We start from the raw sequence: 27,055 nt of genomic DNA, 5'->3' as shown, positions 1-27,055 counted from the left end.
TCAAATCAGACCTGAGGTAAGCAGATGAAACTCTATTCAAATCAATGGAGTTGAACCCACTTCCATCACATTTGAATAAAGCCTATTATGTCTGAAATTAGATCAATGTCAGACTTACCATCTAGAAGATGTGAATCAAATCAAATTCTCACAGGCAACCTCCATCTGTCCAGCCACATACGGAATGAAGCTAGAAGCTCCCATACCATCATGAACTCCTGTGCAATCCAAACCCCAGGATTCCATCAATTTGCAATCTCTTGGGAGAAGCAGAATTTACCAGGCAACATCACAGGGCCAATCTTCAGCTGGTGTCAACTGTCACAGCTCCACTGAAGCTATGACAATTGACATTAGCTGAAGGTCTGCCCCCATAGGAAGCATTTTAGGTGTAACAAACTCCATCATCATGAATCCTAATAATCCTCCAATGTGGAGTCTTGAGTGCAAAGGGCTCTATACGCTGAACCCTCCTGGAAACTGAACCATAGTTTCTTCAGTTGGGAAAGCCTTTCAAGCAGCTCCCCAGCCAAACAGGTTCTACTTTCGCTGGCAAATGCTAAGTCTTTATGTACCTGAGGCCCAAACAGTTTCCTCTGCTCTTCTAAACTCAGTAAGGAGACTGGAGAGCCTTTGAATTCAGAAAGCAGGAGATTGCAGGTATTAATCCAATCAAGGCACTCGGTCTGGGATGAAGTAACAGAAGAGACAAATTACCAAGAGGGAGAGAAGAATTGATATTTCATTCACTCCTGTGATTAAATAACTCCATCGTTCTACCTATGGTATTTATATGGCCCCATCTATCCTCATCCTACAAAGGAAAAGGAACATTCACTCCTCCTAAGCATTCAAATAATGGAGCCTTTCATGGGCTAATCACCTATTCCATACAATATATTTAACAAGCTGCCAACAGTGTAGTGGCAGTACATTGCCCTGAAAGCTCGGGGCAGGGATCAGAGTTCAGGCCCCAAGCTTGGTTTTTTACCCCATAAGCCAGCACAGACCAGAAGTGCTGGGGAGGAGCATTCTCAACCCCTGCAGGAAGCATTTCCTCACACCACTCTGCGACAACGCCATCTGTTTGATGCTTAGAGCAATGCTAGGCTTCAGAGGAACACATGCCCAGTATTCCTTAAAGGCAGATTGGAATCAGCCCAACACAAGCTGGCCTTTGAAGGTATTGGGAATTAAAGGAGGGAGGAATGGAGATATGCACCTTCCCTGGCTCCTCTAAGATAAAATCCTGCAGTTAACTTGTTATCTGCAGAATAGCTTTACATAGATATGTAGAGTAAGGAGACATGAGGACTAGATAAGGAAGTCGGCCCAGTGCTGAATGGAGTACTGTTCCCGGTATATCCATGGGTCTCTCTCCTTAAGCTCAGCAAAGCCCTGGATATAACTACCTAGCCCAAATGCCTGACAAACCTTAAACTAGATTTGAGTCTATTGCAATTCTTATACGAATTAGATCCTACAGAAAAGTCCCGAGACATGTACGCTGGAACAGTGTAAGGACGGAATTAAGGCTGAACATGGAAACTCTATTCAAACTCTATTCAAACTATTCAGAGTCCTCCAGATGTCTCAAAACTGTTCAGCTTTTGAAGTGCTCTCTGGGGTGCTGGGGTCAGTACAAAACTGCTGGGGGGAATCCATGAGTGGAGGTAGAGTTTGACTGGAGGAAGTGTTGAGGGATTCTTTGGAGCTTTGGGGTCTCTAACCAGGGTCTGTATCATCCAATCAATGTGATTATGTTTTAATTCACTACTGACCATTGGTGAACCAGAAAGGCTGACTATATTGCTGCAAGAAAGAAATATTTGGTGGTGGCTTGTGGCTTTCTACGCTTGGGTCTAAGAGGAAGCAAAAATGTTCTGTCTGTTCAAATTCCTTCCTGACTCCCTTGTGTGTGTTAGCTTTCTGCCTGTTCTTCCTCTTACCCTTTTGCAAACAAACCCAGGCTGATCTGGACCATACTGTGGACAGACAGGTGCACTGGCAGCTATTACCTTGATTTTCTCCAGCTCCCGCAGCTCATAATTGTGGTCTGAATCCAATTCAGCTTGTTTCTTCCGAATCGTAACATCTACTAACTCCTTGCAGCAGCTGAAGAGACACAGAATGTCACCCACCCTCCAAGCAATGCCCTCAAACACCTGTTTCCCCTTGGTCAGAATTGTGCAGGATCCTGTTGTTGCAACAAGACACACTGTGATCACACATAGCAGGGCTTTTAAAGCAACACCATGTACAGACAAGAGCAGTCCATTCCTTTGGGTGTGTTTATTAAGTGATGTATTTGTCAGGTTTCCAATACACCTTCGAGAAGGGGCTGTGGGAGGATGGAGGCCTATAAAACTGTGCTTAATCTCCCCAGTATTACAGGAGAGCTGTGACATAGTAGCAAACTATTGAGAGAGAATGTTTAAGTTACTTGACCAGCCAAGTTCTTGCTCTGCTATTACTCCCAGCAGTTCCATTTGAATTAAGAGCTTCCTCCCTCACAGACCAGCTTCTCCCTGGCCCAGTAGTGAAGTCATAGTCCCGCATTTGTAACATCACAATGCAGACGCTGTCAGAAATTCAGCACTGTGCTGGAACACGAAGCAGGTGCTAGAGGCATTTCTTGCCAACCTGTCATATCAGCGATACCCTGTAGGGCACCCCTTCCTTCAGGTTCCATAGAGTGGGAGAGAAGCAGCTTCCTCCAGGATTCTGGAGAGAGCCAAAGAAGGAGCCCACTTTGAAACCCACCCCCCAGCCTGGGTATTAGCAGGAGATAGCCAAGCAGAACCAAAACTGGGAGTCTGTCCCCGCAGAGGAGGAGCATCAGCATATGAGTATGTCTCTCTCCCCTCACTCTTTTCTTGGGTCTCTCTTTCCTCCTTTTCACTTCTCATTTCTCCACTAAGTCAGCCAGCAAGTCTCTCCAAAGAAGCCCCTGTCCCCCTGGTCACTCTCTTTCACCCTTCCGCCAGTATCCCACTCTCCTTGTCTCCTGTCCAATTTGCCCCTTTCCCAGATTCCATCTCCTTCTGGTGCTGAATGGGGACTGTTACCACACAGCATTGCTGGCACTACAGACAGTGGAATCCCAGAGGATTTGGCTTTTGTCCATTTTCCTTTACAAAACATGCACCATGTTAGAGCACGATTCTGTAGATGCCAACACTATAGCCAGGAGACCCGCTGCTTGCTTTATGAACTCAGAGTCCTCCAGGACAGGCCATAAACCCCCATCATTTTCCTCAGCACAACGTTTACCACGTGGATCTCTGATATGTCTAAGAGATCTGAACAATGCTCATAGCTAGTCAAGCCCTCAGTGATTACATAGCTGTGGGTGCTGAACAACACAAGTCATTCCAGCTAATGTTATCATTAACTTATGCTTGAAATATTTCCTTCTGAGTGCCACACAGTATTAAAGTTGCATTTTTATGATCCCACCCACTTTTGGGGAATCATACCTCCCTTCAGGGGGCTTTCCCATCATACTATGGGATTTTCCCATTAGAAAAAAATCCTATAGGCAGGTGAGGTCCCAAGGCTTTATTAATACCTCATTACGTAACTGGAGAATTTGCTCAGTTTGGGAACCAGGTTCATAGCTTCTTCCTCTAGTTTATAGCCACGTAGCTTCTTGAGCTCTTGATCCTTAGCAGCTTCTGACTCATTCTCTATGAGACCCTTATTGGAGGGGTGGTCAGGTACCATCAAAGTCAACAAATTCACTATCCACATGGTCAGGGCTTTGTGGAGATCAATCATCTGCATAGAAGTTCAAACTAAAGGATTAAACTGTAGCAAGAATCTGGAATGGTAAGAGGGTGTCTGATTTGCAAAGTATCCTGATGTTAGTGGCAAAGTCCGAATGTGCAGGTAAATATCCTGACACTCACTATACTTGTAAACTGCCCCTCTAAGATAGTTTTCATCCCATGTTAACATCTTTTCTGTCAGCCACATCTTCTCTATCAGCCACATAGCAGTATGACACTTCCAGGAACCAGGAGTATCCCACAATTCTATGGGGGGCACTGATGCGGCATTTCAAAAATAACTTTGTGGCAGCTGACAAACAGGATTCTAGGGTGAATCCAAGATCCAACAGGATCAAGCAGCTATCTGAGTTGGAAATGGGAAAGTCACTCTGGAGGAGACACCAGATGAGACTGGAGATCAAGAAAAGATAGCTGCAATCAGGAGCTTATTTCCAAAGGATTCTGGGGAGACTGGAGTTAAGGTTTTCACACCCTTCACCCTGTTATTTTCTCATTTATTTTCTCTAGGAACTATTTCTCATAGTGGAAGGATACATTACAGAAAAAGCCATATATTTAAACAGGAAATGTAAAATTAAATGATCCATACTCTTGATACAGCAATAAGCCACTGCAGGGAGGGCAGTGGTAGGCTACTGGGGCACTTCTCCAGTGGCTGAACCACACACATGCATACTCTTCCCTGCCTTACTTCTATAATAATCTGTACAGTATGGGGTCCCAAAGATTTTCAAAACATAGGCCACATCTTCATAGAGAGATTGTCTCATGGATCAGCTTTGTTATTGTAGCCCACTGTTGTATGTTACAGGTCCCTGCCTGTGCCAAAGCGCAGAGGACAGGTATATGTTATAGCCCGCTACACCCTGGCCCTTTAGCTCAAGTTGTAGCAGCTTATGCTTTTAGCTCTGGAAGTCTCAAATTCAATCCCTGCTGAGTCAGCTGTCATGATGAACTTCCTTTCCTGTGAAAATAAAATAACATCCCTGTGCCAGCTACAGCAATTGCCTAAAATGAACAGCATTTAATGTTGGTTTAGCTATCTTTGAGTGCAGTTTAACACAAGGAAACAAAGCCCATGAGACAGCCAGTTAAGTCCAAAGCAGACTGCAAAGGGATTTCACAAAACTGGGTGACTGGGCAACAAAATGGCAGATGAAATTCAATGTTGATAAATGCAAACTAATTCACATTGGAAAATATAATCTCAAATATACATATAAAATGATGGGATGTAAATTAGTTGTTACCACTCAAGAAAAAGATCTTGGAGTCATTGTGGATAGTTCTCTGAAAACATCCGCTCAGTGTGCAGTGGCAGTGAAAAAAGTTAGCAATGTTAGGAACCATTAGGAAAGGGATAGATAATACGACAGAAAATATCATAATGCCACTATATAAATCCATGGTACACCCACATCTTCAATACCCCATGCAGTTCTGGTCACCACATCTCAAAAAAGATACATTAGAATTGAAAAAAGTACAGAAAAGGACCACAAAAATAATTAAGAGTACGGATCAGCTTCCATATGAGGAGAGATTAAAAAGACTGGGATTGTTCATTTTAGAAAAGAGACGATATGACAGAGGTCTATAAAATCATGAATGGTGTGGAGAAAGTGAGTAAGGACATGTTATTTACTCCTTCATATAACACAAGAACTTAGAGTCACCCAATGAAATTTATAGACAACAGGTTTAGCACAAATATAAGGAAGTATTTCTTCACACAAAGCATAGTCAGTCTGTGGAACTCTTTGCCAGGGGAACTATAACTGGATTCAAAAAAGAATTAGATAAGTTCACAGATGATAAGTCCATCAATGGCTATTAGCCAAGATGGTCAGGGATGCAACCGCATGCTCTGGGTGTCCCTACCCTCTGACGCCCAGAGGCTGGGAGTGGATGACCAGAGATGGATCACTCAAAGATGGCCTGCTCTGTTCATTCCCTCTGAAGCATCTGGCATTTGCCACTGTCATAAGATAGGATATTGGGACAAGATGGACCATTGATCTGACCCCATAGGCACATTTTTATGTTCACTGTGTAAGTAGCCAGCTGTCCATGGAACATTAAAGAATCCTCAGAGTGGAAGTTCAAACATAACAAAGAGAGGGTTGAGTTAACATGAAATTGGAATTGGTGAATGTATATAAAATGCATTGAGTGGGGAGCTGCTCTATAATTCTATACTGGCCCAGAATCCAAATCTTGGTACTTGAAGCTACTATATGGGACATCAGGTCCAATTCTGACATCTAGTTGCACTTTTCCTGGACCACTAAGGGATAGGAGTCCTGAGAAGACAGCATCTTACAACTGGAGCCATTGGAAATACATGCAGTAGAAATTTCATGCTCAGATTAGGGCCCCTCACTGAAGTGTGCTTGAATTTACAATGGCTGCAAAGAACCATCACATGCTGCTATGGCAGCTGGGGAACATCTGGGAGTGTAAGAGACCCCAGCCACACCCACTACACCAGTAGCAGTGAAGAAGGGTTATGCAGGAGCCACTCTGGCAGCTCAGTGGCACTTGAAGTTCCCCCCGCAGCTGATGGAATCCTCCAGGCTCTTTGTCTGCTGGGTTTAAGTCTGCTTGGTGCCACCAAAGAAGCAGAAAATAGCCCCAGTGGATCAGAGAATCAGGGTCCATGCTTCATTTCTCTGAACCCAGTGCTAATTCTGCTTCCTCCTTTTCACCAGCCTGAGGAAACAAGGAAGAAAGAAGGCAGAAAAGGAAAGAGAACAAGAACGATGAGTAAGGACATCAAAGAAAGCCAAAGCCAAAGAAGGATAATAGACTTCCAGAGCCATACAGCTGCAGATCCCAGGACCCTGGGGTGAGGCCCCCAGCAGCAGCCCTACTGACTGGGTTTGGACTCTGCCTCATGAAAATCAGTAAGGATCACATTTAAATTATTTCACTGCTTGCCATTTTAGGAGAAACGTCCAGCTAGTTCATTTTACCCAGCCTGGTTAGATTCATTTGAAGGAATACTCTACAGGTGGGGAAGGTTGAAAGTTTTAAAGATGCAAATAACTGAATGCTGTATCTAGTATCTGATTGTTTTGTGGTGTCAACTCAGGAATCTGGGAGAGAAGGCAAGAAAAAAGCTATAGGACACTGGAAGATTTCTGGAGAGAGAGAGAAGGGGGTGGGAAGATCTGACAGGTCTCATGGAGTGAATGAAAATTCTCAAGGTGGTGTGTGGGTGGGATTTAATATAAAGACTGGGTTAAATACCCATTTTTGCCTAAAGCTACCCAATATAGTTATTAATACATTTACTAAACCACTTTGTTAGCCAACACATATAATTATACAGCCACACATCATATTAATAAGTATTATGCGCACTGTATTAATATTGTATACATTATATTAAATAGGAATGTTGGGTAGTTATGCTAAATAACTTGTATTCTGTTCACTTATGTCAAGATATATATGTGACGTTACACCTCGTATTCTTTATGGAAATATGGTTATAATATGAATATAGTATAACTAAGACATACATTATGCAAGATGCTCATGTAAGGTATCACTGGAAAGGTTATGATTTACTGAGGGTGTTTATCCAATTTGTATGCATGTATCATTTTTGTATCTGAAGCTGGGAATATTGACCATGTCTCTGTATTTCAAATGTGCTATGTTGGATGAGGCCAGTCAATGTTAGTGGCTTATTGAAAAATGCACACAAGCATAAGGATTACACCAGGAACCGTGTGCAATATTTCAGAGATAGCTCTACACAATGGGAACTGCTTGACTCAGGTCAGATAGCTCTATACAGTAGGAACTGTTTGATCCAAGTCGCAGTAAAAAAGCTTTCCAGCAAGTGGGGGGAAGATTCATAGATATTCAGGTCAGAAGGGACCATTATGATCATCTAGTCCGACCTCCTGCACAACGCAGGCCACAGAATTTCACCCACCACTCCTGCAAAAAACCTCTCACCTATGTCTGTGCTATTGAAGTCCTCAAATCGTGGTTTAAAGACTTCAAGGAGCAGAGAATCCTCCAGCAAGTGACCCACGGCCCATGCTACAGAGGAAGGCGAAAAACCTCCAGGGCCTCTTCCAATCTGCACTGGAGGAAAATTGCCATATTTGGGGTCGGGAAGGAATCAGCTAAACCCTGAGCATATGGGCAAGATTCAGCAGCCAGATACTACAGAAAATTATTCCAGGTGAGGTCTTACTAGTGCCTTGTATAACGGTACTAAAACCTCCTTATCCCTACTGGAAATACCTCTCCTGATGCATCCCAAGATCGCATTAGCATATCACATTGGCAGCTCATACTCATCCTACGATCAATCAATACTCCAAGGTCCTTCTCTTCCTCCGTTACTTCTAATTGATGCGTCCCCAGCTTATAACTAAAATTCTTGTTATTAATCCCTAAATGCATGACCTTACACTTCTCACTATTAAATTTCATCCTATTACTATTACTCCAGTTTACAAGGTCATCCAGATCCTCCTGTAGGATATCCCTGTCCTTCTCTAAATTGGCAATACCTCCCAGCTTTGTATCATCCGCAAACTTTATTAGCACACTCCCACTTTTTGTGCCGAGGTCAGTAATAAAAAGATTAAATAAGATTGGTCCCAAAACCGATCCTTGAGGAACTCCCTCCAGCCTGACAGTTCACCTTTCAGTAGGACCCGTTGTAGTCTCCCCTTTAACCAATTCCTTATCCACCTTTCAATTTTCCTATTGATCCCCATCTTACCCAATTTAACTAATAATTCCCCATGTGGCACGGTATCAAACGCCTTACTGAAATCTAGGTAAATGAGATCCACTGCGTTTCCTTTGTCTAAAAAATCTGTTACTTTCTCAAAGAAGGAGATCAGGTTGGTTTGGCACGATCTACCTCTTGTAAAACCATGTTGTATTTTGTCCCATTTACCATTGACTTCAATGTCCTTAACTACCTTCTCCTTCAAAATTTTTTCCAAGACCTTGCATACTACAGATGTCAAACTAACAGTCCTATAGTTACCCGGATCACTTTTTTTCCCTTTCTTAAAAATAGGAACTATGTTAGCAATTCTCCAATCATACAGTACAACCCCTGAGTTTACAGATTCATTAAAAATTCTTGCTAATGGGCTTGCAATTTCATGTGCCAATTCCTTTAATACTCTTGGATCAAGATTATCTGGCCCCCCTGATTTAGTCCCATTAAGCTGTTTGAGTTTCTCTTTTACCTCAGATATGGTAATATCTACCTCCATATCCTCATTCCCATTTGTCATGCTACCATTATCCCTAAGATCCTCTTTAGTCTTATTAAAGACTGAGGCAAAGTATTTGTTTAGATATTGAGCCATGCCTAGATTATCCTTGACCTCTCCACTCCATCCTCAGCGTTTAGAGGGACAATGACAACATGATTGATCCTCACTCTCTACAACAACACACCTGAAAACACCTGAAGAACAAAGACTGAACTGTGAGAAGTGATGGTCCCAGGCTAAGATCTTTAGCCTGTGTAAGAAAATCTGGGAAAGCCAAGGCAACTGCCAGCCTGTTTATCACACAGGGTGAGAATTTGTTAATTTGTATCCTAGCAATCTAGTGTGTTAAGCTCAGTCTGCGATGTTTGTTTATTTACTAAGGCAATCTGCTTTGTTCTGTTTGCTATCCCTTTAGCCACTTAAAATTCACCTTTTGTAGTTAATAAACTTATTTCTTGTTTATAATAAAACCCAGTTTATGTAATTTCTAACTGGGGGGGCAAGAAGTCGTGCACATCTCTCTTCACATTGAGGAAGAGGGAGGATTTGTATGAGCTTGCGCTGTGCAGATTTTTCTATACAGTGCAAGACAGTATTATTTTGGGTTTATCTCCCAAAAGAGGTGTGGCGTGTGAGTGCTGGGGGAGTCCTCTCATACAGAGCTGACTTCAGTCTGTGACTACAGCGGGGAGTGGCCCTACCTGTGTCCGTGTGCTGCAAGAGGCTGGAGAGCCTAATTCAGCAAAGCAGGGAGAGGGAACCCTGGCTGGTTGAGCAAGAGAGGCTCAGTGAAATCCCAGTACAACAGGCGGCACCCCAGAAGGCGGGGGGGGGCAACCCTTCACAATATATATCTAACAATACTCTGCAAACGAAAGGTAGCTTTTGGTATTAGGAAATATGAAATCTATCAAAGATACATGAATGGTGTGTCCCAGTACAGGTTGGGTTGTGCCTTCATGGCCCCTAGCACTTGGAATGTGCTATCCAAAACAAAAGATAAGGAAGGAACAGGTTGATAGAAGAAAACAAGGTAAAAAGCTGCTTGGTGGATTTTAGTCTTGGGTGATGTCATAAATATAAAGGGAAGGGTAAACCCCTTTAAAATCCCTCCTGGCCAGAGGAAAAATCCTCTCACCTGTAAAGGGTTAAGAAGCTAAAGGTAACCTCACTGGCACCTGACCAAAATGACCAATGAGGAGACAAGATACTTTCAAAAGCTGGGAGGAGGGAAAAAAACAAAGGGTCTGTGTCTGTCGGTATGCTGCTTTTGCCGGGGATAGAACAGGAATGGAGTCTTAGAACTTTTAGTAAGTAATTAGCTAGGTATGTGTTAGATTATGATTTCTTTAAATGGCTGAGAAAAGAACTGTGCTGAATAGAATGACTATTCCTTTCTGTGTGTCTTTTTTTGTAACTTAAGGTTTTGCCTAGAGGGATTCTCTACGTTTTGAATCTAATTACCCTGTAAGGTATCTACCATCCTGATTTTACAGAGGTGATTCCTTTACTTCTATTTACTTCTATTTCTATTAAAAGTCTTCTTGTAAGAAAACTGAATGCTTTTTCATTGTTCTCAGATCCAAGGGTTTGGGTCTGTGGTCACCTATGCAAATTGGTGAGGATTTTTACCAAACCTTTCCCAGGAAGTGGGATGTAAGGGTTGGGAGGATTTTGGGGGGAAAGACGTGTCCAAACTAGGTTTCCCAGTAAACCCAGTTAGAGTTTGGTGGTGGCAGTGGATATTCCAAGGACAAAGGATAAAATTAATTTGTACCTTGGGGAAGTTTTAACCTAAGCTGGTAAAAGTAAGCTTAGGAGGTTTTCATGCAGGTCCCCACATCTGTACCCTAGAGTTCAGAGTGGGGGAGGAACCTTGACAGGTGACATATATAATGTTTTTAGCCTGTAAACAACCATACTATAAATAAGGCTAATTTGAATGCATACTTCGATGCACACCTTTCGTGTATGGTGAACTGCATATTTAACTGCAAGCATTATCAAGCAATTGGCTATACTTTAGACAATGAACTTGTTAACATTGTCATACGCACTTTGAAATAATCAGATTTTTTTTAATTCAGAGATTTCCAAAACTCTTTGCAGAAGCCATAGGAAAAAATCTTTATAATGTAGCAAAATTTTTCATAAATTTCCAAAGGTCCTTCTTAAAGTCTATTTCATGTCACTCTACTGGGTCCTCTCTGACTCAATAAGCAACAGCACTGAAGAACTCTGAGAGGATCCCTGCTAAGCTTTCTTTTGCCAGAAAGATGGAAACCATACCGCTGAGCTTCAAAGGGAGAGGAAAGGGTAAAGGTACAGGGAACTTCCTCCGGAGTCTACCCTAAACAATAATAAACATACAAAAATAAAGCAAGAGAATGAATGCTAGACAGATGTGCACCCATCCCAAACCCCCTCAGGCATATACCTACTTCCTGAGTGAGCTGTATGTTGTCCTTCTCAGCCCCAGAAGTTGTGGTCAAGATCCATTGTTGAATCATCTTAAACACATCACCTGAAACGACCCTGAAGGAAAACAAACCCCAAAACCAAAGTGACCTATAGTGCATCAGATCTGACTCTGAGACTCTCATAGTTCATACAGAAATCTAGCTTCCCAACTCAATTCAACTCAATTCAGCAAGATTCTCTCCTCTCTTTCCTGCATACATGTTTCTAGCACAGATCACACATGCCACAGGAGTTGAAGTAGCTATGTATTCTTCTTATACCAACAGTCTTCTGCTCAGCTAACATTCTCTTGTTGTTATGTTTTTACTTTAATCCACTTTCCAGGAAAAAAGGGTAAATGTGATGCACTTGCAGCATGTAGGTGATAAAACAGTTTGGCTTTGTCTTTAAATTGACTTTAGTGATGATTTAGGTTGGGGAGCCCCACGGGTGAAACCCATGAGTCGTTTTCAGGGTGTAGTCAGAACAAAGAGCTTTATCATGGACTCTAACTGCAGGAGAGTGGAACTAGGAGTTAAGGAGCAGTCATCATAAAGATATTCCTATACAACAACAAAAATTAAGGAAAATGGAAATCTGGGGAGGAAAAAGAGCTTAGGTTAACAAAAATTCAGTCAAATAACTGACAGAAATTATATTAATTTCTTGTTTGAGGTAGTCACAATGGGCATGAGCGCTTCCAATAATGGGAATTCTGATTGTCTGAAGTCACAAGTTCTATGTAAATGTGATTGACTTACAGTGGAAACAAAAGTTGTATATTGATTTGCTTCCTTGTGATGAATAAAGAAGGCTAAAATGTGTTTTAAAAATAGGAGAGAGGTTCCTATTGGATTTTTACATTAGAAATTCAATCCAGCTTGTACTTCCTGAGAGGCTTTATGGATTACTGACAAATAACAGCATTATGACAAGAGAGTATTTTGAGCAACTGGTTTTCAGATTCAAACTCTGGTTTTATTTATGTTTAACATGTATTTAATTCAAAAAAAGAAAAGGAGTACTTGTGGCACCTTAGAGACTAACCAATTTATTTGAGCATGAGCTTTCGTGAACTACAGCTCACTTCATCGGATTCATCACTTCACTTCATCTGAAACCTGTATTTAATTCAAATGGCTGACAAACAGTTGTCATGAAAGATTTGTCATTGCCTCTCTACCAGTTAAAGACAGAGAAAGCTCCCAGTCTACTTTTGTGGTCCTCCCAGAAAAACTCTAGCAAAAACAAGGAGTCTGGTGGCACCTTAAAAACTAATAGATTTATTTGGGCATAAGCTTTCATGGGTAAAAAACCCATTTCTTCAGATGCATGTTTGAAGAAGTGGGTATTTTACCAACAAAAGCTTATGCTCAAATAGATCTGTTAATCTTTAAGGTGCCACCAGACTCCTCGTTGTTTTTGTGTATACAGACTAACACGACTACCCCTCTGATTCTAGCAAAAACAGAGAAGATAAGCCTTGAGTACTGCTGATATAGCTTGGATAAAAACCCAAACAGAAACCCATTGTTCCCTTTGAAGACAGATTTAATGGCCACTCACTTGATGGTGAGTGAGTGAACAATGTGTATAGCCATGACCATCAAGTTGTGAATAGCTGTGAACTAGCATTGTATTCAGCCTATGCACATAGGGTTTGAAGGGTGAGGGAGGATTGGATATATTTGGTGGGAGGAGGGGTTAAATTGTCTATGGTTAGTCTGCTACATACTGTATAAAAGATTTAGGGATTTTTGTAAATGCCGTAGCTGTTGGTGAATTTCTCAGTTGTAAATAGCCGGTTACATAATGTATACATATTCTGCAGTTAATTCATTCCTTATGTAACTTTTTCAAAGTCAATAGAGTTACACCATAGATGAACTTCACCTCATAAATCCAATTGTAAATTGTTCAAATATTTTCTTTTCTTCAAACTGATAAAATAATAACATATCTCTATCAGTTAACATACACAAAATTACACAAAAGGACTCTTCATAAATATAATCAGCCCTCAGCCAACTCCTTCTCATCAGCCTGAGAAGAGAGAGAAAAGATGGGTTTTGCAGAGTGCCCAGAAGGTAAAGAAATCAGAAAGTGCCACTATTTGCTATGCACAATGTTTTAGTGTTCTGTTTGAATTAATACAAATGCTAGAGAAAAAGCATGATTGGTATATGAACTTCATACAAATTGAAGTTTCATCACATGCTAGAATTATCACTGGTGTCAAACTGACCAATCTGAAGCCTAAATTCCTCTTTTACCATCTAACAAGTAAAGCACGAGCAGCAAGACTCTTCACACTGCCCCAGCAATGTGCTTCATCCCTCACCTGGAGGGACCACTTCCGGGGGGAGAGAAGAGGTCAGGCTTTGAGGTCCATTTGGTCCTTGGTTTCTAACTCCAAGATTGCCAAGGAAGTGTCAGCTGTGATGGGGACACGTGTACTAGGAACTGTACACAACTCATTTCGTAGGTATTACCAAACAGCCATCAGATGGGAATGACTTTTAATCACCGCCCACCTGAATCAAATTTCAGCCGGTGGCCTAGAGGTGAAAGGCTCTGTAGCCCATTACCAACCTCCTGTTCCAGACAGTGTCCACCACACAAGAACATTTATCCATGCATGTGAAAAGAGAAAATTGTGTCAGGACAGCCCAAGAGAGGAATGAACAACACTGGCAAAGACCTATCTTACGAGACATGAGGCTTTCTATTCTTCCGATCCTCATGAGACTGGCCGGAACCTATAATTGTCATCAGTGCAGCCACCTGGGTCAGCCAATCAGGAATCACTCGAAACAATTTCAGCCAATCAGATTCATGCATGCCAGATCCTCGCTTGTTGGTTAGCATCTTGAATGTCCAATCTTCCATACTGCTCACTAAACCTGTCAAAATCCTGGTTACCCCTGGGGGGGAAAAAGAGGAAACTTTATCTGTATTCCTTCAGTCAGTGAAAAGTGAGTTTCAGAATCCAGTAGTTCAAAATTCTATGATAAGAGGAATGACTACACTATGCATGAACTTAGCAGGCTTGAATTAAAGATTAATTGTTTAATAAGGACCTAATTCAAAAGCCACTAAGTCAATGGGTGTCTTTCTGTTTATTTCAAGGACCTATGGTTCAGACCATAAATCTCCTACATAGCTCAATCAATTTCAGATTCCTAGCTCTCAGCAATGGCCAACATCACAATAATCAGCAGCCTTGTATTCATTCAAAAGCACTGGATCAAGACAGACCAAAAAGGATCTGTTGTTCCTATGCATAGACCCTTTCACAGTATGGTTTTATTTATTTATGTGCCAAGAATGCCTCATACATAAAAGGGCAAAACTTTCAACACAAGCACCCAACTTCTGCCTGGTAAATGTGCATGTGTATGTGCAAAATATAAATGTGTGTGTAAAATGGGAAACTGCCTGTGCAAAGGTGTGATTACCTGCTCATTTACCTATTTTGCACATGCAAATATATATTCTCTGTCTGCTGAGATGCATGTAACTATACACATTCTCATTATCCACATAAAGTGTTTAAGCTGTCTTTGAATCCTACTAAAGGTGCTGGCTTCGGTGATGTCTTGTGGCAAAGAGTTCCACAGATTGTGCATTATGGGGAAAAAAGGATTTCCTTTTTCAAATTTGTTGACTTTCAAGATTCACTGATTGTACCCTGGTTTTTTATTAGGGGAAGGGGTAAGTGGGGCACCAGACTTACCTTTATTCTATATATTTCTATAAGGTCCCCTCTTATCTAAACTAAATGGTCTGGTCATATCAATCTCTCCTCACACAGAAGTCTCTCCAGGCCTCTACTCTTTGTCACCCAATACTGACCCCCATTCTATTCTGATACATAGTTTTGGGGCTAGGGTGATCAGGGCTTAGTATAGTATTCAGGTGATTGAATGCTACTTCTCTATGATACGGCATTATGTTTTCAATATCACTAGCCTGTTCCTTATAACTGCTTAACATTTTGTTTGTTTCTACCACTGCTGCACACTGAACACCAGTTTTATTCATCTGTTCACATTGATGCCTCTGGTCTCTTTCCCTAGTGGTTACATTAGTTTAGAACCCAGCAATAGTTCTCAAAATGACTCTTTCCAATGTGCATTACCTTTACATTTGTCAACACGGAATTTCCTCTGCCATGGTGCTGCCCAATCCCCTCATTACATTAGATTTCACTGATTTAAATTATTTTGCGTCATCTGCTGATTTTGCCAGCACACTGCTCATCCCTTTCTTCAGATCATTAATAAATATCTTATACAACACTGGAGTTAGTACAGAATCCTGTGGCAACCCATTGTTAACCTTTTGCCATACTGAAAACTGATCCATTTAGCCCCACTTTTTCCCCCATGTCTCTTACCAGTTTCTATGACTACTAAGAGTTTGTCTACACCAGACATTTGTGTGCGCAAGCCAGGGTGTGAATTTACAGCGCACTAACTTGCCACACAGTAATATCCCATACGAACACTACTATCATGCACTAGAAGTTTTGCAGTGCACTTTCATGTACTCCCATTTCAAACAGCAGTATGTCAAAGCACACTGCAGAACTTGCAGAGCACTGTACCAGGGTCAGCTTCGTGACTTAGTGCATGGCAAGCTAATACACTGTAGAGTCACACTCTGGGTTCCCACACAGTAACATCCTGTACAAACAAGACCTTACTTTCTTTAGTAGTCTTTTGTGAGGGACTTTGTCAAAGGCTTTTTAGAGTCCAAATAAATTATATCCAATGGTTCTCTTTTAGTCACTCGTTCACTGACACACTGAAGGAAAGAATGAATGACAAGATAGGTAATTTCTTACCATTCTCCCCATTTATTCTTATGCTGTACTGCTGGCAGAGCTCATTTGTACGTTCATTTATTTCTTCCATGGCTTTGAGCTCTGGAGGCAACACCCCATTAATGTCCTTGTGACGACTAAGCACTGTTTGTCCCAGCTCTGTCCAGCATTTCTGCAGGTTGGCAGCAGTCTTGAGGGTCTCCTTCTTCATTAGTAGAACGTCCCCTCCATATTGCTCCAGGTCCTCATTCAACATCTGAAAAGAAAGTAATGAAGATGTCATCCCAGAAAAAGCTTTCAGCTGCTTGGGTCACCCCCAGATGTGCAACAGAAAGGTGATGGAAACCCTTTTGGCCCAAGATGAAAAAGATGTTGCAAACTAAGCAACTATACAATAAACTTGGAGCCTTGCTTTATTTTTATCCTTCTTAGCATTTGTAGAGCTAAATATTAATTATTTGTTAGCAGCTTAGTTTGTAGGCTAGGGGAATATGCTTCTCAAAAAGTCTTACTGTAGCGGGGTGGTCCCACCCGCCTACACTTACATTTTCCAAGTTCTTGAAGTCCTGTAGGATTTCCTCCAATACCTCTCCCTTCATATTAGAGAAGCTTGCTTTCCCGCTAGAGGTACAAGGAGAGAAATTGAGAAGAGATGAGTTACAAGAGAAACATTACTCCTGAATGAGCAAAAGTAAACTTATAATGTGTGCACATCCTGCTAGGTGCTATATCCTGTACTTGAAACAGAGGCCTTTTTGCTAAGGGAAGGGTCTTTAGGGCTTCTTCCCCACCACTGACTTACATGCCCTCCCCTAGAATCACAAAAGTGTTTGGAGTCCCTTGTAGGAAAAAAGATTGCTTCAAGCACAGAAGGAATGGAAGGCAAACAAGCACTGGATGCTTAGTCCTCAGTAAGGCTGTGAATGAAACTGACAAAATGCTGTCCTTCACTAATACTGCAATCATCCTAGAAAAAAATTCTTAATATAATATTTTTATTCCTATTTTACTTTTTAAATGTGTAGTTCAACAAGTAAGTAGAATGAGGATGATAAGTAAGTTAATGTTACTATGAGAACCTTACATTTTGCATCTTCTGACTTTTAGTGTCTCATTTTGTAACTTTAAGTGTCCTATTAAAATAAATTTTGGTATTTCACTTATTTGCATTTAAGCATAAAAATTACCAAACTTAAACAACAAACAAGAGCACTCTCAGACCAGTCAGAGAGTAACCTTTCAGAAAGAAAACTCTGGTTATAAAGTTAGAGGGTGGAATCCTCAGTCCGTTTGAAGTCAATGGCAAAACTCCCAGTGCCTTCAATGAGGTCAGGTTTTCCACCTGAGGTGTGGGAGGCTTTTGGAATAAATACAGTAGAACCTCAGAGTTATGAACACCAGAGTTACAAACTGACTAGTCAACCACAGACCTCATTTGGAAGCGGAAGTTCGCAATCAAGCAGCAGAGACCCCAAAAAAAGCAAATACAGTACAATACTGTGTTAAACACAAACTACTAAAAAAAGGGAAAGCAGCATTTTTCTTTTGCATAGTAAAGTTTCAAAGCTATATTAAGTCAATGTTTAGTTGTAAACACTTGAAAGAACATCTAAGGTTTACTGTGGTAGAAAGTTTTCTACAATCTGGGATTCATAGACAGAAATTGATTTCAGGATTCAATACCTAGGATCTTTTTAAAAAACAAGCCACAGTTATTATCTGAAGACATTGTATTAAAAGTGTTTAGTTGTTACTGTATTTTATATTGTATTCTCTCTACTTTCCCCCTTAAGGAAGGCTGTATTGTCCTCACATTGCCACTGAAGAAGTATTGTTTTAGTGTGTGTTCGTATTTAGGATATAATCTAGTCCTTCCATTAGATAGGATTTACTTTTTCCCTTTGTTTGGAGAGAATCAACCTTTATCCTTGTCATTATTATTATTCGTTACATGTATTGTGGAAGCCCCAGGAGCCCCAGTCATGAACCAGGACTTCATTGTGCTCTGCATTGAAAAAACACAGCACAAATAGATGATCCAAAAACCTTACGAACTACAAGGCCTCTGAGGTGCTGGAAGTTATCCTGAATTCCTGTATTTTAGTCATGTTCCATCTTAGGTGATTTCTCTCCATTTGTTTCAAAATCTTCATGGGAACAGACAAACAGATCTCATAGTTTACTATGAAATCTTTTGTTTTCTGTTGTTCAGTGGGGGTGTAAGACAGAATCATTGCAGAAGGTATGAACAGACATCTACATCACCATATTGGATCTGACAGATTTCAACTATGGACAAGGCTTTCAGAATAAACAGATGTCAAAGCTAACAAAACAATGGTGAGGTGTATGCAGCTTGCACCCAGTGAGCCAAATCCTCCAGCTAATGGGGTTTTGCCTGAGTATGGGCTGCCAGGGTTGGTGCACTGCAATTTTCTGTCACATAAAGGTGGTGGAGATAGCTAGTGTACCACTGCCTAAATTAAACAAGCACTCCTGGACACTCACAAAACATTGTCCTGGAAGTACTGCATCCACTTGGTGAGGCCATTCTGAACAATTCGCAGCTTCTCCCTGCTGGAGTTTTCAGCATGTTCCACTTCAACCCTAATGCGGTCCAACAGCTCCCTGAACTGCTCAGTCATCTCCTGCAAATTGGAAAGGTCAGCTGTGTCCTGTGTGCATCACAAGAAAGAATGGGAGAACCATAAGGCAAGGGACCTTCCATTTCACTGGGATCAGAACAATGACCCACTTCACAGACTGCTAGCCTGAAAATGTTCTGCAGTTCCACAGCATACACAATGACCCTGGGAGCTGGACATTTCACTCACAGCATTAGGACAGCCCTTGAGTTTTGTATTTGTGCTGAAACATCAGAAGGCAAATGTGCCAGGCCAGCACTGTTGAGGACACAATTACACTAGCATTGATTTCAATTGGTCCTCTGAGGATGAGCAGAGGGAGCAAATTAGGAAAAGCCACAAAGAGAAGATGAGAGTTGAGGACAGAGCGAGGGAAGGGGAGAAAAAGGGAACAGCAGGGAAAGGAACATAGAGGAGGAGATAGAGAACCTATTCAAACCATACCATTCATTCAAACCTGAGCCAAAACTTTAAAGTTCAAATAGTAACTGGGAAGATGAAATTCTGAATTGAGACAGATGGACCCTGCACAGACACAAGCTCTCCAAACATAGCCTTCTCCACACCACAATCATATATCAAAAACAGAGCTCTACCTGTGATGCCAGAAGCACTATGAAGTGTTTGATGACTTTGGTCCATGCCTTTTCACTAACATAGAGCTTGCGAGACAACATGAGCTGGTTTCTTCCAATCACCTGCAAGGAACACAGTTACTTATACCAGCTTTTTTGGGAGTGGTGAGGAGGTTAGAGAACAACCCGGGAGATAACTGGCCCAAGCTCCGCTGTGTAAGAAATGTACCCTGAAAAGCTGACTACACACTAGCACTCCCTAAGCTATAAGAGTCTATGGGCAGAGCTGTCACAGGATTTACAGGGCCAGGATAGGTAGCCTTCTGCCTTCCTGTGACCTGTCCCGTACAGTGACCCCACACCCCCAGACAGGCAGCTATCTCTTCCAGCCCTCCCTCCCGCATCGCAGGACTCTCACCTTGAGTCTGTTTCCCGTCAATGTTTTACTGCCTTTGCTTTTCCTTGTCTCTGCTCCCCGCTTGGGGTTACTCCCCCACTTGCTGCTCCTGTCGTATATCTGCCCCATCTCATTCTTCTTTCAAACACCCCTCATCTACTTGTGCTGTTGTTCTCAGTCCCTTTCCCTTGGCTCTCTCCAATTCTTTCACTACCTTGTCTCTGCCCCTCACTGTTTTAGCCCCCTGCTCCCCTGTTGCCTCTTTTTGCCCTGTCCCGCTTATCAGGTGGCTCAGGATGGTCCAGGGCTACCCTTCAGCTGTCACAGTGAGCACTCGTGTCTCCCCAACACCTGCTCCTGGCTGACTCCCCACTGGAGCAGGTGGCACTAGTGTGAACTCCTCCTGCTGCACATATTATTGCTAGGTGCTGTACCCAAACACTGGCAGACTGTCCCTGTCAAAGTGGTTGGTGAGCACTGACCCCAGCATACAAGATGGGCATCAACTATTTTAACCCTGACTCGTGGTATGGGAAAGGGCCAGGAAACACAGACCAGTCTCTTACCAGCACTGCTGCGCATCACACACGTCCTGCTGTGCAGACCCACTGAGAGGCCCACCTTCCACTACAAACCCAGGCCATGGACAACTGTCTCCCCTCATCATCAAACATACGACAGCCCTGCTATCAGGAGTGAAAGATCTGAATAGATGTTGCTGTCATAGGCCTCACAGAGTATATAGTTTGTAGAACAGAACTCCATAAAAAATGCTACCTCAGTGCCAGTGGCCACCATAGCAAATAAATGAACAGCATGAGACAACAGCAGAATCAAAGTGTGTGATAAAGCCACCTACTGTCATCGTTTTGATCTGCAACCTGACAATCCAAGTACACTCCTTGAGGAGGAGAGAACTTCCTTACCACGCTACCTTGCTTGAGCTTAAACGCCAGCAGGAACCTCATTAGAATGACTCACTATGTGATGGAGGATGGCCAAAGCCCAACATCTCCAAGCTAGTAGGGATGGAGATTTAAAGGACTGCTCAGCAACTTTCGGCTATTATGTTGGAACATATTAAAGAAGTTCTGTATTAAAATCACAAGTAAGTTTGATTCCCAATCATTTAAATTCCAGGGCATTGCTAATTAAGAGGTCTCTTGGTTTTTGTTTTTTTTTTTTCTTGTTACTGTTTCTCTCCCTCTCCGTGTGAACCTTGCAAGCTGCTAATTGTGTTATTACATCCTAAGAGAGGAGAGACTCAAAGCGATACTTTGTAACAACAGAAACAGCACACAGAGACTCCTCACCCTTTTGTTGTATTTATCTCACTTTGTTAACAATTGTGATTAAAATAGAGATAGAGGATGTATGTTGATGGATGCTTGGTGCAGATAATAAATGATCAGGGAGGTGCCAGCCTAGGAGTTCAGTATCAATCAGCTGAAGAATGCGCAGAGTGGAGACAACCAGATGACCCCCGGAGGGCACACTGGAATCCACCCAACAGCCTCAAGAATGGGAGAACCGAAGAACATCTGGCAGCACGGAGCCATCAGGAATGTGCCATCTACTGATTGATTCAGCAACAGCATGATGAAGCAATTCCCATAGGCTGGCATAGGAATAAATTCCTATAAAAATGGACTCTAGAAACTGAGAACTCTGAGTCTGGTTCTGCTATAACCCTCCAGGAGCATCAGATGCACATCTGACAAAGACTCGGCTCCACCCTCATGCCCAAGCTACCTGGCCAGTAACTTGGCATGGGCAACCTCTAGACTGGTAACTATAACAAATTTGCAGAACGTGTGTGTGTGTGTGTGTGTGAATGAATGTGAAACTGAATGAAATGTTAAAGCTATAATTGACTGCCTACTAGTCACAATAAATGTGACATTTTGTCTTATCCCCTTTAATAAGATCCTGCTGGGTTTTATTTTATTGGTATAACATTTATTCCACATGATATGCAAGGTATCTGAGTATTTTATAAGTAACAATGGTAAGCACATGCTCGATTACATCCCAACAGATGGCTCCTGTATATAAAGTGGCAGTAGAACACTAAAGCCCATGGTTTGAAGCTTAGTGGAGCTCTCTGGAAGGCAATAACCTTCGTCAAATAACAATAGAGTATAAATTTGCATTAACTTACTCAAATTCGGGCACAAACCATCAGGATAATGTGCCTTTTAAAGTTAAACTGTAACAGAAACCACATGTGGCATTTATGATAGGTAACACATATCAATAAAAATGTCCATACCATATTTCCAATATTGTATTTTTCTTGGTAAAAGCAGTCCTCAAGAGATGAAGTAAGGTACTTGTAGCGGGGCAGTCACCCCGCTCCGGTGTGGAAAGGGTTAAGAACAGTCCTGGGAAAGGGCTGCCCCAGGGAGCCAATCAGGGCTGGGCTGGGAGTAGAAGAAGGCCAAAGGGAGGAACTGGGTCACAGTCTCTCTCCAGCCTCAGAGGGAGAAGGATCTAGCTGCCTGGAAGAAAAGGGTACCTGAAGCAGAGCAGGGCTGGGGACAGGCAAGAGGAGCTGGGGAGCTCCAGCCTGGCAACTCCCCAGGCTGCAGGCCTTGTTAAAGGCCCAAGGCAGGCACTGGGGCTAAAGAGGTGTAGTCCGGGGGTAGGCAGAGGCAGCTGGTCCAACCCCCGTGCTGATGATGAGTGGCCATTACAGACTGCAGTTTGCCCCAGTGAGAGGGGGCTAGATGACGACTGGCAGTAGCCACTGAGGCAAGATGGGCATAGGGAGAGGGGGTTCCACTGGGAGGGGAGACCCAGAGTGTGGGGAGTGCTGGGGACAGAACCCTGAGGTAAGAGGCACCGGGGTCTGGGAGGGACACGGGGGCCCAAGGCAGGTGAGACCAGCCAGCAGAGGGCGCTCCAAGGCTGGAAAAGAGCTAATTCCCAAAGGACCAGCAGGAGGTACTGTGCTGGTGAGTCATCACTCTGCTACAGTACTACTCAGGATGAGTAAGAGTGGAAGAATCTGGCCATTAATAATCTCTTAATGTAAAAATATCAAGCCATTTCCAATAACTCTGAACAGATGTGCTTTGAAGGACTAGTAATGCTGTCCATGGGAAACTCAGAGAGCCCCGCAAAATCATCCCATTCTGTTTCTGCAGAACTATTGCTGCCTCATCCTAAGGAACAACCTGAAAAACTCCCAGGCAGCTCCAAGTAGTTCTCACAGCAAATGTTAAACTTGAGTGGGATAAAATAAGAGATCACAAATGTGGACACAATGAAAAAAGTAAAATATAGTCCTGGAATTACAGAAAGAGTCTAGGGAATCTGGGTTGGTAATCTAAACTCTAAGAAAAGTCAAGGAAGCATTTTAGTGACACTTTCTGAAAATACACAAATCACTCTGATTTCATATGAAATCCTCTTGCACTGAGCCTGAAGATCAGCACCAGAAAAAGCAATATATATATCTGTCAGTTTCCACAGTTAAAAGGGCCAAAAAACAGTAGTCTCCTGGGAAAAGCAGTCTTGGCAGGTCTGGGAGCAGAAAATTTCAGTTAAACAAAACCTGCTTTGGAAATCCTGAAGCAGGAGTTTTGGCTACAATGGTTTGTATCATGCAGTAAGGCAGTGTCCGCCAAGATGCTGTCTGTACCTACCTTCATTGCCAGGTCATATGTAGCTGAGCTCCAGATTTCTCTCTCTTGGGTTAACTGGAGCAGCTGGGTCTCAAGCCTTGCTCTTTGTAACTCATACAATTCACGATATTCTTCCACAAGACTGAGAGAAGACAGAGAGACAAGGTGTGGGTGAGGTAATATCTTTTATTGGACCAATATCTCTTGGTGAGAGAGACAAGCTAAATCCAAGGTGGAACAGATTGTTTAGCATAAGTTTATTTAATTTATTACATTTTAATCGGAGTACCTTTCCCAGACCTGAAGGCTCTGTGTGGCTCCAAAGCTGGTCTATCTCACCAACAGAAGTTGGTCCAATAAAAGATATTACCTCACCCTCCTTGTTTCTCTAATATCCTGGGACTGAACCGGCTACAACTACACTGCATAGAAGATGCTAGAGGTACACTACTGGAATCTACATCCCCTTCCTCCTAACCTAGTTCTTTATTTTTCTCACAGCTCCCAAACATTTCTCAGACACCTGCTTCAGCCAGATCTCTTTCCTCAATTACCACACTCCATAGGCCTGCCAATCCACAGCTTCTTTCCCTGAACCCCAAATAAGCCCTTTTACTGATATTCTCATTGTGAGTTCCCAACAAGTCTGGAGACAAGTCTGTGCTGGGTTTAGGCTGACTGTTCTATTCATAATGCAAGCTTCCCTGGGTCAGGTGTTTCAGAACTCAATGCAGGAGTCTGACAAACTCTGCATCAGTTGGCCCCTCAGACATTGAGACCTGATGAGGTCCGGATGTTTTTTGTAGACTGACAAGAGACCAGGAACTCAGAACTGGGAGGATGAGGAGGGGGCAGTACTTAGTCAAAATCATTAAAATGTGAAAATGCACAGACAACAAATACAAAGGACTTTTAATGGTTAAAACTTGAAACATTAAAACAACTTATCCCTTTGAGAAATTTGGTACTATTAGAGAAATTTCTGTGGAGTATACTGTATAGAAATAACCAGTTTCTCACACACAGAGAAATCAATATGCTACCCCTCCTCTACAATGCCCTAAAGAGAGAGAAATCAGTGTGCCGCATCCCTTCCCACAGACGGTAAACACTGCCATGTCACCTGTGAGACAATAGCAGAAGTATGTGCTTTGCCTTCAATTCAAAGACATCATATTGCTTCCAGAAATGTCGCCTGCACTCCAACCTTCCCTGGGCTGAAGGAACTCACTTTGCATTCAGCTCAGCATCCCGCACTGCATCAGCCAGCTCCTCATGGGCCCGTTCTGCTTCTCTCGTCACCCTGAAGTCATGTTCTCGGACCTCGCATAGCTCACTGGAATAGCATAGAACAGTCATTTCGCAGCCTGCTGCAATCAGAACAATTCAGAGTCAACCTACCAATCTCAATCTAGAATGCCCTTAGCTGTCTTGTGTGCTTCTCTTTCTCAAACAGCCAATCATCTCATCTTAAGGGATACTTATGTCCTTCCAGTGCAAACAAAACTCTATGGTCTTCTTGTGCATATGTTTTGCTTAAAGCTCTCCCTCTGCAGACAGCCTTGCATAACATTTCAGGCAGGATGGATGGATATAAATCAAAGTTATTTAAATCACTGATTTTAATCATGAATGAAATTAGCAAGCAGAAAAACTTGATTTAAATAATCAGTTTTAATCATGTTTTGCATTAGTACTTTTTATTTATTTTCCTAAAGAAAAGCTGACTCTCATTGATTGGAAACATAAAACATATTGATTTGCAACTAAATATAGTCCTTACACTAAGTTTGGTGCTTTATTTTTTTTTGCAAACAAGGAAGATACACCATACCTATACATATTTATTTAAGCAATAATATAGCTTACCGTATATTTATTCTGATTCTTAACTTTCCATTTTTTAAGTTAGAAAATGGTGAATGATGCATTTCGTATTTACTAGATGATGATTAATTATTTACTTTTGATTTGTGTCAAGCTCTGTTTGGATGGAAATTCAATTAAAAATGCACCAAAACAGCATTTTATTTATTAATTAAAACTATTTTAAACATATTGAATATGCCAGAAAAAATCAAAAAGTTTATCAAAATAAGTTTTGCATTTAAAGTTTACCAATGTGTTAAACAAAGAAGGTATTATCTGTATTTAATGAATTGAACTGACTGTTTGTGGTCACCAGGTCCTTGAACATTTTAGAACTAGTAAATCTCATCCTCTCACACCTAGTTTTTATTCATAGCTTAGAAGAGGAAAACAAGCTTTCCTGATTTTTCAACTCCCAAGTGTTTTTTTAACTTTGAATGAACTAGTCATTGAACCTGAATAAACTGAAATGAAGAAAATATTCTCTCTGCACAAGCAGAAGAGGCTATTGCTGTCAAAAGCTGATTTCACACTTCATACTTTGGTTCTAGATGCCTAGCAACTGACTGCCATCAGTTCAATGGTTTGACTTTCTTTAAAACTTGGCAGCAAATATTCACTATTTAATCATATGTTTTATATTTAATTTAAATTATTTCAATAGATTATAATTCACTTAGGTCTTAATGGAGTCTATCATTATTTCAAATTTATTTTTAAATAGGTTTATTTTTTAATTCAATTTAAAGAAAGTTCAATTTAAATTTAAAACAAATGTGAGTTTTTAATTTTTTTTAAATAGTCATTGATTCTTATCCACCCTGATTTGAAGAAAGGGAAGAGACTGTGCTGCCATTCTATGCTACAGTTCTACAGGACTGGTACTAAGAATGTGGACGAGAAGCTTTGCATAAGAGGTAAGATGGCTGTGAGATGGTCAATATTGTTCTGACCCACAGCATAAAACATGGAAGCAGAAACCATGGAAGAGCAGAACACTCAACAAATCTACTGCACAGAAGGTAGATTTAGGAAGATCAATCATGATTCAGACCTTGTCAGCCGTCTAACAGATTCCTTGAAATTGTATAACTCTTCTGTAATGTGCCTGTCCATTACTCGTTGCGCCATCATTTCTTTGTAAAGGTTTCTCATCTGTTGGGGGATCCGATCCAGCAGATTCACATACCTCTGCCTGTAATAGAAAGAGACACAGTAAACTGGGAAAACTGTCTTACCTTTCTGAGAATCTACATCTGCTAATCCAGTATCTAATGAGGATCCTCTTTCTACTGAGTATGGAAATTTCTATAATATAATCTTCTGAGCATTTGAAGCCAGGATTTTAACATTCTAGGATTATTCGGTTGTGCCAAATACAGGATCTCTGAGAGAACGGTATAAGAACCTTGATCACAAAGGAGCTCTCAGCTTTCTACTCACAGCTTCTCCCTCTAGAAATCACTTACAGAGAACAAGGCAGTGGTGCTGAGGAGAGTGACAGTTAATTATTCTTCACATTCCTGGAGGCAACATGGTTTTATGAAATACCAAGCTAGTCTGAACACAGCCATAATCTGAAAGGGAATGCTGT

The 27,055-nt window shown here is 41.7% G+C and overlaps 1 protein-coding gene across 4 annotated transcripts in view; it reads right to left on the bottom strand.

The window, feature by feature from the left end:
• The window catches only part of AXDND1 (axonemal dynein light chain domain containing 1), a 55,545-nt gene that overhangs the window by 9,096 nt on the left and 19,394 nt on the right, over window positions 1-27,055 (bottom strand). For 3 of the 4 annotated variants that reach the window (XM_073356526.2, XM_073356522.2, XM_073356527.2), the window contains 12 exons: window positions 26,516-26,656; window positions 24,824-24,928; window positions 23,614-23,734; window positions 19,588-19,689; window positions 18,855-19,021; window positions 16,892-16,967; window positions 16,368-16,602; window positions 14,229-14,442; window positions 11,500-11,593; window positions 3,572-3,780; window positions 2,019-2,115; window positions 576-686 (listed from right to left, as the gene is read on the bottom strand). In XM_073356526.2, the coding sequence (XP_073212627.1) occupies window positions 576-686; window positions 2,019-2,115; window positions 3,572-3,780; window positions 11,500-11,593; window positions 14,229-14,442; window positions 16,368-16,602; window positions 16,892-16,967; window positions 18,855-19,021; window positions 19,588-19,689; window positions 23,614-23,734; window positions 24,824-24,928; window positions 26,516-26,656 (1,672 nt within the window). Of the gene's footprint in view, window positions 1-118; window positions 687-2,018; window positions 2,116-3,571; window positions 3,781-11,499; window positions 11,594-14,228; window positions 14,443-16,367; window positions 16,603-16,891; window positions 16,968-18,854; window positions 19,022-19,587; window positions 19,690-23,613; window positions 23,735-24,823; window positions 24,929-26,515; window positions 26,657-27,055 lie in introns of all 4 variants that reach the window. The other variant, XR_012160321.1, reaches the window with a different exon arrangement.

This window comes from Lepidochelys kempii, chromosome 8, assembly GCF_965140285.1.
Source record: "Lepidochelys kempii isolate rLepKem1 chromosome 8, rLepKem1.hap1, whole genome shotgun sequence".
Lineage (NCBI taxonomy): Eukaryota > Metazoa > Chordata > Testudines > Cheloniidae > Lepidochelys > Lepidochelys kempii.
Note: the sequence above shows the minus strand (reverse complement) of the source record. Positions and strands in the feature narration are given on the sequence as shown.